Below are 11,038 nucleotides of genomic sequence, written 5' to 3'. Positions count from 1 at the left end.
AAAACAGGTTAATTGGCCTCTCTAAAAAAAATTCTGTGAGTGTTTGTGTGAATGGTTGTTTGTCCTGTTTGTCCCTGTGTTGTCCTTTGATAGAGTGACGACCTGTCCAGGGTGTACTTGGCCTCTGTCATGGAAAATGGATGGATATTTATGTGTGTGTATATGTATAGTATCAGTGTGTGTGTGTGTGTGTGTGTGTGTGTGTGTGTGTGTGTGTGTGTGTGTATATACATGTTTTTCAGAGATAATATCAGAGCTTATAAATGACTTTCCGCATATTTCTTGCTTGCAAGTTATTAAGGTACTGTAAACTAACAGATACTATAGCTTCAGGTAATGTGATCTTAAAAACTCAACATATTAAGCAGTATGGAATGTGTAATCTTTCTCTTTAAAAATTAAAAAATATAAGTTCCTATTATATCAAACTTCTTGTTTGGTATTGAATGAGATTTTGTATTAAATAAAAAATATTCCAGAGGTTTTTAATCCATCTTCTTTATGTTTCATTTTCAAAAGCTGCTCAACAAATATTGGTTATAAAGCTTTAACTCCTTTTGTCATTTTTTGGTTTATTTGGTTTATCTGGTTCGCTTGAATTTCACTGTGTAACACTGCCTTAGATGAACAGTTACCAAAGTCTAAGTTGGGACACCTGTAAAGTGTCGGTTAAACTGGTCTCCTCATTAAGAAGCTTGTTATGGTTCTCCCGATTTGGGACACTGAGTTTTTAGTTTTCTGTTTTCAGTTGTTCTGTTTTGTTCTTTGGTTTATTTTCCATTATATTCAAGCTGTCTTTAGTTACTCTCTGTTGCCCCCTTGTGCTTGTTTCCTTTCCCCTTGGCTTCCTTCTAGTCGGTTCCACTCACACCTGATCCTTATTTAGCTCATTAGTCCATCCTTTGTTCTGTTCCCCTATATATTCCATCAGTGCTGGTTCCTTGTTGTTTCCTCATCTCTCACTCCCCACGTGAGTTTTCCTTTGAAGTTTTTTTTGGTTCAGTATTTTTGTTCTTTGGATTTTTCCTCTGTTTACTGATTAAATCTTCAAGTCTCACCTCAGCCTCCTGATTTCTGCATTTGGGTCCTCAAGCAACCTCACCATCCATTGTTGACAAAGCTGCAACATGTAAAGACTTCAGTTTTGTAAATAATTGTTATCATCCTTTGTAAAAGGAGAAAAATCACATAGAAATCAAAGGCTTTGAAATATATCTAAACTGAACTTATAGGGTTTTTGTCCCAATTCATTTTCACTAAAAAAGGCCTGCACTTTTTTTCTGTCTTCCTTGCTTGTTTTTCTTGTTTGGTTTTTTTTTTTTTGTTTTACTCTAATATACAAGCAAATACAGATGACAATTGTTTATTTTTGCTTTGTATTGTTTTAAACAGGTGGAATAAAATATTATTAGTTTATTGCCAAATAGGCATTAACCATAATGCCAAATAAAACTATATTAAACATTCAAAGGTAGAAATTATAGTGGTTATTGTTAGAATTGTATTCATCAAGAACCATTTAGGATCCCCTCTGCATGCATTGCTGGTATAAAGAGTTGGAAGAAAGTTAAGGTTTTTTTTTTTTTTTATGAGGCTTAATGAGGCAGCATTTTAGGAGATCCATGCAAATCCAGATTAGATTTTCCCTGGGACTGAAGCTAACAGTCTTTGAAAGACCAAAACCAAACAACATTTCTATGATCATAAAATAACCATCTCTAGTTTTAAAGTCACCATAGTGGTTTTATGAGGATGGGTCAAATACATGTAAAGCAAAAATAATTTAATTAAACTTTTTTTACACCTTTGACTTTTTGTTATGGACATGTTTGAGCTCAAAAAATATTTCTCTTTCACAGCTTCATCATGTAAAGTTGATGACAGTTTAAAAGTTTACCAAAACATTGCTTAAAGTGCTACAAGGTTTCTGAGATTGGGATGATTTTAATACAGGAAAAATATCCTTTTTATGCCTGTCCGCCTTAGGCCAACCATTAGGTTCAACTTAACTCAACTCAACTCAAACTTTATTTATAAAGCACATTTAAAACAACCGGGATTGACCAAAGTGCTGTACAGGAATCACAGTTAAGGAACATAAGATAAAAACTGAAGGCTAAAATACAAAAACACAAAAATAGAATAGGATAAATGTTTCAATTAAAATACATTTTAGAATAAAATAAAATTGGTCTGATCAGTAAATGAGCCATATAGTGACCCTTAAAAGTATAATGTTCTTGCTTCAAATGATCTTAAAATGTATTTTTATTGAACAACAGCAACAGATAAGAGAACTGTTATCTTAATACTCTGAGCTCTGTGAGTTAAGAAGATGGGCCGCCAACCAATGGGCAGAAGTTGACCCACTAAGCCTTCCTCCTTTACATAATGAGGCAGAAATGAAGACAGAAATGTAAAAACGACAGGCAGAAATAAATAGCATGGAAGAAATAAATAGGGTCAAAAATACAAAGGAAGAATAAAACAGACAAAAAATATATCATGCACATAAATAAATACTTTAAAAAATAAATAATAAATAAATTAAGTTAAAGATTATAAGGGACAATAAATAAATAAGGTTATTATTATAAAGGTACATAAATGAAGCTAATTAATAGAGACATATACATTTATGTCTTACTCTATAATTTAATTTCTACCTACATTTTGGGTAGAAATTTTGTTTATTTATTTATTGAGCATTTATTTATTTCTCTATTCTTAAATATGCCAGAGTTTGTCCTCCATACAAGGGGTTTAATTATGTGGGGAAAGACACAAAAAAACACACACACACACACACACACACACACACACACACACACACACACACACACACACACACAAGCGGAGAAAAGCTTTTATTTTGAAACGTCGCGGTGGCTTGGTGACTGATCACATGATCTTCCAAGATGGCCGCGCCCTCTAGCGAGCAGGGCCAGTTTAACGAGACGAGCCGCAGATGCAAAGTGACGGCTTGAGACGTAGACAAAGCAGCTTTTAGGTGAACCTGTCGCTTCTTTATTCCCGCAGACATGAGCAACAACGACTTTATCCTGTAAGTATCAATTAGCTTCTTATAAAACCGGGTTTCAGCGTTATTCTTTCAGCCTTTTATTAGCTGCTAGCTGCCTAAACAGAAACTTCATGAAACATTCTGTGTCATTCTTATGAAAGCATCAATTAGTATTTCCTTAGTAAAGGAATTTACAGAATGCTTCTAGTAGGGATAATTAGAAAATGTTTACACACACAAAGTTGTATTTATCAATAATATCAATAACGGCTTAAATAAGATGTTTTATGTCTAATCCTGACACTACATTCCTAACCTAAAGGTAATTCACTCCATACATGTAAACTGACTCTTTAACATTAAACATGGAGGTGCACCACATTAAAATCAGTCTGCTGGTCCTCAGAAAGTTGGTAAATAAAGCAAACACAGTGCTAAATAGAAAACATAAATGATATTGTAATGCTTTTACTCTAGGATCAATCAGCAGCCTACATTCATTCAACCGTTTTCTTTGTCTGCTGCTGGATGATAAGAATGAAGGGGAGGTTATCAGTCCCTTTCACTGAGGGCAGATCAGCTCAGGATGCTGTGTAGGGAGTGGGAGGGGTGAAGCAGGGTAATATATTTGCTGTTTGAAGGGATGGGTTGCATCATCTGAAGCACATTGTCATGGTTGAACTATTTGTGTTCAAAGTTTAAGCTAAAGTGGGGAAAAAAGTAAGTAATTAATAATGCTGGGAGTAAGAGTTTTAGGTCATTAGGATGACTAGGAATATGTATATTGCTTTAATTCTTTGATTTTTCTTTAAAACCATAAGCAATTTTTTTTTGTTTTTTTGTTTTGTTTATTTTAATATGGACAGCATTACTTTGTGATCACAACTCGGCAGCAAGTTATAGGTGATAGAAGCCCTGTTAATGCAGGAGCTGCGTGTTTACCTGCACATGAAACAGTTTGGTAAAGCCCAGATGATGATGTCATGGCTTTACAAGCTTTTACAGGATGTGTTCCTTTTTTTAACATTTAGGATAGTTAGAGAAAAACATGTAGAGGCATTTCAGGGCGGCACACTTCTGGGCCATGGCGTTACGACACAACAATAGGCCCGTACGCAACATTATCTTGGTGGGCCCCATATGAAGTACAACACCCCATGCACGCCGCTGCTGCTGCCGTAGCCAACAGACAGAGAATGAGCCCCATACATACACACTTCATCACTTCATTCTTCACCTTCACTAGACATGGAGATACTTTAGTATATTCTGCTGTAAAATGAGTCTTATCAGGCTACCTTGAGTTTCACAGCTCCCCCTCCTCACCCACACACTCTCCATTCATCTCCTGGTCGCAGTCTTCACTCCCTGCAGCAGCAACGTCCACCTCTCCCTCTTCAGTTCTTTGAAAGAACGTGTTTATTTTGGGAATTTCTTTTCGTTCTTTCAGCAGCTCTTCTTTGCTTTTTTTTTTTCCGGAATCCACTTAAATAACTCTTTTTGTTATCCGTCGTCGCTAACAAATTGTACGTAAGGTTGTGGTTTTATTTACGCTCTGGATTACCCATAATTCCAAGTTTTTCCACTGTAAAAAATAAAATACTCAAATACATTAGAGCTTGGAATCCTGAGGTTCTGAGTTTGAGCCCCGCTCTGGCTGCCTGACCCCCACACTGCTCCTGGGCGCCACACAATGGCAGCCCACTGCTCACTAGGGGAAGGGTTAAATGCAGTGTTCATTGTGCTGCTAGAATTGTTTTAGAACTTTACAATGGATCTGTGTAAAGTGGGTTTTATAGACGACCGATTAATTAATTTACCATCACCAATCCCTGATCTCAGTCCTATAAAGGCAAAGCAGAGAGTGTGTATGGACTTAGGTGGCCTGACTATTCAAATAGGAGAATCAGACCGAAATTGCAACCATCTGCGGTGAGAAACTCGTGGAAGAAATAGGTTTTAGCTTCCTCAGCAGCTTGTCAATGAAAATATACTGCATTCATGATCAGAGAAAGATCTGCTTTCTTACTTTTCATTGGGCCAGTCAGGGCTGAATAAGCTGAAAATATCGATTTCGGTCACCTGTTGCTTTATCTGTTAATCTTAAATTGGATCTTTCTTCCATCCAGCCCCAAAGACTTCCCTGAGCTGAAGAATGATACATTCCTGCGAGCAGCACGAGGAGAAGAGCCCGAACATGTCCCTGTCTGGTGTATGAGACAGGCTGGGAGATACCTACCAGGTACCGATATCCCATCAACTCCTCTTTCGTTTCACTGCAAGGATTTTGAAAGTTGATGATGTTATTTTCTGGCAGGGGTTTTGCATCTGTTTAATGTTATCTGCACTGTTCCTGTTATCTGATGTCTGTTAATGAGGCAGCGGTTGGTAACAACTCTTCTTCTGTTGAATGTTTATCTGCAGAGTTCCGTGAGATCAGAGCAGGGAAGGACTTCTTTGACACATGTCGGTCCCCTGAAGACTGCTGTGAGCTCACCCTGCAGGTAAAAACTCAAATGATTGTAGAAAAAAAAGCTGATTTGACTTCCACAGGGCAAACAGTCATCATATTTTTATAATACTAAAGTTTAAAGTAAAAATAAATATGGGCTATAGGGTAGGGGGCAGTTTTATTTCTTCTGTAAATGCAATTTTAGTTTTGCTTTGTTTCTCCACTCTGTTCAAAGGATCATGATATAAGAGTTAAGCTCTGGGATTAATATCTCTTATCCTCTGATGATGTCCTTCTTTTCTCCCTTCAGCCTTTGAGACGTTTTCCCTTCGATGCCTCCATCATCTTCTCTGACATCCTAGTCATCCCACAGGTAAAGGACCCAGTGTCAGTTTTTGAACATATTTAATTACCTTTACCTTAAAGAAGTGTGACTGTAGGGGGGCGGCTGTAGAAACAAAATGAATACATGACTAATTTTGATAGTTATTCTTTTCCAGTTGTATTAAATATTGAATTCTGTCACATAATAAACTTGTAAAATAATCCTTCTTTAAAGGTGTCTGTTTAGGGATTGAGATTTATGTATTTGCCATATTTAATTTACTGCAGGCTTTTTTTTAAACTGTTTTCTGCAGTATTTTGTAATAGTAGTGATACTTCCCTGATATTTGTTTGTTTTGTAAAGTTACAACCAAAACCTTTAGTGTTATCATTAAGAGGAGGGAACAGATGACACGAATAGAATATATTTCACAGATAATAATCAGAAAAGTTTAGTCTATTGTTGTTTTAAAGCAATTTATTTACCTTCATTTTTCATCATGTTGTGCTGGAAGATAATTTATAGATTATTGGATTATTATCATGAGCATATTTATACACCAGAAGACAAACTTAACGCTCGTTTTTCATGGTCTCTTTGTAAATATTTAGTTTCTGTGTTTGTCCTTTCAGGCCATGGGTATGGGGGTCCAGATGTTGCCTGGTAAAGGTCCGACCTTCACCGACCCGCTGAAGGAACCGGAGGACCTGCAGCGTCTCCAGCCCAATGTGGATGTCAACAAAGAGCTGGATTATGTCTTCAAAGCCATCACGCTGACCAGACACAAGATTGAAGGAAAAGTTCCCCTCATAGGATTCACCGGAGCTCCGGTGAGAGAAAGTCGCGACCCGCTGCTTTGTTGATGTCTAGAGAAACAAGAACGCGGTTAAACCCTTGTCGTTCCACAGTGGACCCTGATGGCGTACATGATCGAAGGCGGAGGTTCCAACACATATTCTAAAGCCAAGCGTTGGCTCTACCGGCACCCGGAGTCCAGCCACATGCTGCTGAAGATGCTGACGGATGTGATTGTAGAGTACCTGCTGGGTCAGGTAGCAGCAGGAGCACAGGTCAGAACCATTTTAGCCTTTACAATTACACCGCATCATCGCTTGAAATATATTTAGTAAGAAGATGATTCGTACTGTGAAGGGGAGGGGATGTGAGTTACAGGGAAAAAGGTTATTTGCTGCTATTTTTGCGGCAGCTCCCGCCTACTCTCTGCAGGGAAGCCATTTTTCTTTATATCAGCAGAAAAATACTGCTGATCACCATTTTCCTTTTGATTTCCTAAGGAAATGGACCAAAGTCCTGAAACGCAAAGCTGCATTGTTATGGTTGAGTCTAGAAAACTATATCTTGATGTAATGATATTATGACTTTACTATTTACTGATAGTGTAACACAAATAGTATTAAAGATTTAAATCCCTCCAACTTTATGACGGATTGGCATGGCATGATGCTGGCATCTTCAAACTATTGATTCTGCATAGTTTGTTTGGACTCACTGTAATTGCCCAATACAAAGTGACATAATGTGGTTTTCAAGAATATTCCTTAAAAAAAAAACTAATTCTAGCTTGGTTTGCTTGTGAATTAAATCCTCCTGACAAGGAGCTTAACATGTTTTGTCTCAAACACATTTGCACATAGAGACGGAAGTTCTGAGTAGTAGGTAGTGGTGGCCTAGTGGTTGGAGCATTGCACTTAAATCCCAGAGGTTCAGAGTTCAAGCCTGATTTAACCAACTGGACATTGTCTGGATTTTCTGAAATAAAATGCTGATTTACTGTAAAGATGCTGTTTTTTTCAGACTGTTTAACTAGATCTTTAATCTGCCGACCTCTCTGTTCTCCAGGCTCTGCAGGTGTTTGATTCCCATGCTGGCATCCTGGGCCCGGTGGAGTTTAAAGAGTTCTCCCTGCCATATCTCCGAGACATCGCTCGCCGTGTCAAGGACAGACTTAAGGAGAAAGGACAGGATGTTCCGATGGTGAGAGACACCGTGTCCAGAGATGCTTTTAGATCAGTAGGCATCATCTGATTAGGTGCAAACAATTCCCCAAGAACAACATGGAGGCTCTAAATGCATGATCTCATTTATTCACTGCATTAGTGCCTGCGATTTAACAAACGCAGGCCTCTTGTGTTCCCTCACAAGCATACTGTTGCTAAAATAACACCTAATCCCTAATGGGATCAATAAAAATGATGCCAAATTCTATGACCCTTCATTACCTGTAGGTGGCAGTATTGCATCAAAGCTGGATCAGCATGAGCCATCTTTACCTCTTGATGTCTTTTGCTATTCCAGATTGTGTTTGCGAAAGATGCTCACTACGCTTTAGAGGAGCTTTCCGAGTCTCACTACGAAGTGGTGGGGCTGGACTGGACCATTGACCCCCGATCAGCACGGTAACACACAGTTTATAGAGACTTCTACTGATCCCCACCCTTTGCTGCTACATTTAAATTCAGTCCTTCTGTTTGGTTTTACTGGAAGCAGCTGAAAGCTTATTAATCCAGTTACAGCAGAGATCATGGGTTTGTTGCACTCTCTAAAACAACTTTCCTCCCCCTAGTTGGTCTCTGGCTGCAGGATTTAAGTCAACAAACATATGTGCTTCCTGCTTCCCTCATCAAATACTTAACCTGTTGGTTAAAGGATTAACAAGTTTGTGTGCATGTGTGTTCGTTCAGGGAGCGCACCGGAGGGAAGGTCAGCCTGCAGGGTAACATGGACCCCTGTGCCCTGTATGCTCCAAAGGTAACCTCTACTTCCTCAATGTTTAGAATTGCATATTGACAGATGTGAGGCTCTGATAAATTAGGCAGTTTTCTCCTTGGGAGAAGAAAAAAAAGAAGTGTAGCCTCTAAAAAAAATAACATTTCATTACCATTTATAGCCTGGATCACTGATAAAAGCAGATTTAGTATACTTCTTACATTTCTTGTTTAAGCTATAACATACATTTCCACTATGTGGATATATATGTAGCGCATTTTATAAGGATACACCAACAGGGAGTAGCACATATTTGATGTATAGTTGCTCTGTTCAGTCCTTTGTGCAAAACCAGAAAACATCTGAAAACCTACCAACATGTTGGTACACCTGCAATGAGAGGCCGCATGCATGCAGCCAAGAGAGTTATGCTACGTTCACACCGGACGCAGCAAGAGCAGCAAAATCGCATCTGCTGCTTCATTTTTGCTGCTTGTACCAGTTAGTTCTGACGCGCGGCTGAAGCAGCTTTGCTGCTCTGGCAGCTGGTAGGTGTTTTTCATCTAAATAGTCCGATCTGCAGGCACCAGAATAATAAAAGCCAACATATTCTGCCGTCAGATTTCTGCATTTTAAGTTAATTTATGCGTTAATAAACTGTTTCAGAGGAGTGATCATAGCGCTCTGTATCATCAGCGCTGTGTCTCTCTCCCTGCCAGCTCCCAGATCAGCTTCTCTTATTGGTTGACGTGGCGCGTCGAGCAGCAAAAGTAAAATTTTTCCATCTCGAGCAGCAGCGCGTTTGCGGCACGCCACGCGCGTCAGATGCTTAAACGCGCCCGACTCGCTGCTTAAGCTGCTCAGACGCGCTGCGCCTGCTGCTCAAAACGCGCCGCGGGACCTTTTGCTGCGCCTTGACGCGCGTCAACCATTGACTTTGCATGTAAACTCGCTGCTTCTGTCGCGCCTGCTGCGTCCGGTGTGAATGCAGCATTATGGTAATTCTGGGGGAGATGCAGAGATTCACTGCTCCGGTGGGAGAAACTATTAGACCAGTGCTCCGCAAGCCTGGTCGTAATGGTGAAATGGCTGAAAGTTGACCTAAAACACTACTGTACGGGTGGTGAAAATTGAACACACCATCCAAACAGTAAAACAAAGTGGTGGCAGGGTCATCCTGTGGGAAAGCCTTTATTTTTAGCAGGGAATTTTCAAAAAAGAAGTTTGTTGATGTCATGTCGTTGCTAGGGAATAAACAGTGACGGCACAGTTTGGAGTTTTTGGTTTTAACATCACAGAATTAGAGGCAGGAAAGTTTAAAACGGTGGGAAAACTTTTTGGGACAGGTTCTTTAAGTCACCCCGACAATCTTCTTTCTAAGAAGTAATCCTCTAACCAGCTCTTTCTCCTCATTCCTCGCCTGCAGGAGCGGATTTCAGAGATTGTGAAGAAAATGTTGGAGGGTTTTGGGAGGAAGGGCTACATCGCTAACCTCGGCCACGGCCTTTACCCCGACATGGACCCAGAGAGCGTCGGTGCCTTCATCGAAGCCGTGCACCAGCACTCTAAACTCGCAATCAAACAAGCATGAGGACAAGATAGAGAATGTATATTATTAATGATGTGGAGAAAAATGCATTATTTAATAAAAAAAAATCTAAACCTGTATCTATGTTTAAGTAACAAAAACAACTGTGTGAATCACTGCTAAACACAATCACATATCGTGCAGCTGTTCAGGATAAACATGTTGCTTCTCTAAAATGGGATATTTTTCTTTTCATCCATGAGGTGTTTATCCAACCAGGAGTGGATTATGTGCTTGGATTGAAAAGCAATCAGATGATTCTAGCATGTAGATGTACATGTAGAGCTCAGCTGTAGGACCATATTAGTGAGGATATTTCATCTGTTGGTAAGCTTGGATGATGAATATTTTACAAGTATTATGTTTTTTTTTTTTTTCAGGAATGTTACTGTAGCACATATAAATATATAAAACGCTGAAATACTTAAGTATATTTAGAGTCTATAAGCTTGTCTTCAGGCAGAGTAGTTCTTTTGAAAAACAAATGAGGGATTTAAAAGCCCTGTAAACAACAACAGGTGATTTGTTTTAAAGGGTTTTGTCAAGGCAGCTTTTGTCAAAGTAAGAAAAACATTTGCTTTTTTTTGGGAGGAAATGTCAGCACACAGCAGATGTTGATGACTCTGCTGCCTAACATCCTGACTGAGCAACTCCCCCTGCTGAATCTCGGCATGGGAAGAGTCACACACACATACTTCCCTTACCGAGAAAACGGATAAGAACCTACAAATCTGGATTTTTGTGTGGTCGTTTTCAGTCCTGGTTTATTACATCTTAATGTTTTTTTTTTACAAAGAAATTGCTGTCTTACCTAACCATTAACCTCTATAGGAAGGAAGTTGGGTAAGATGTTTAACAGCATCCAGTAACCAACGTGACTTAAACCTCAGAGCCTGAAGGGTGATGCATGGTGATCACGAAAGA

At 39.2% G+C, this 11,038-nt stretch overlaps 1 protein-coding gene across 1 annotated transcript; it reads left to right on the top strand.

The window, feature by feature from the left end:
* The first annotated feature begins 2,905 nt into the window (after positions 1-2,905).
* Positions 2,906-10,194, top strand: urod (uroporphyrinogen decarboxylase). Its single transcript, XM_038300405.1, has 10 exons — positions 2,906-3,064; positions 5,152-5,264; positions 5,447-5,526; positions 5,785-5,847; positions 6,432-6,629; positions 6,708-6,869; positions 7,660-7,794; positions 8,116-8,216; positions 8,502-8,568; positions 9,953-10,194. Exons 1-10 carry the CDS (start codon positions 3,042-3,044, stop codon positions 10,115-10,117), a joined length of 1,107 nt encoding a protein of 368 aa, XP_038156333.1. The 5' UTR covers positions 2,906-3,041; the 3' UTR covers positions 10,118-10,194.
* Positions 10,195-11,038: the final 844 nt, after the last annotated feature.

The sequence above is a fragment of the Cyprinodon tularosa genome, unplaced genomic scaffold (assembly GCF_016077235.1).
Source record: "Cyprinodon tularosa strain WSP-4 unplaced genomic scaffold, ASM1607723v1 ctg45, whole genome shotgun sequence".
NCBI classification, from domain to species: Eukaryota; Metazoa; Chordata; class Actinopteri; order Cyprinodontiformes; family Cyprinodontidae; genus Cyprinodon; species Cyprinodon tularosa.
This window is presented reverse-complemented; position numbering and strand designations above follow the sequence as displayed.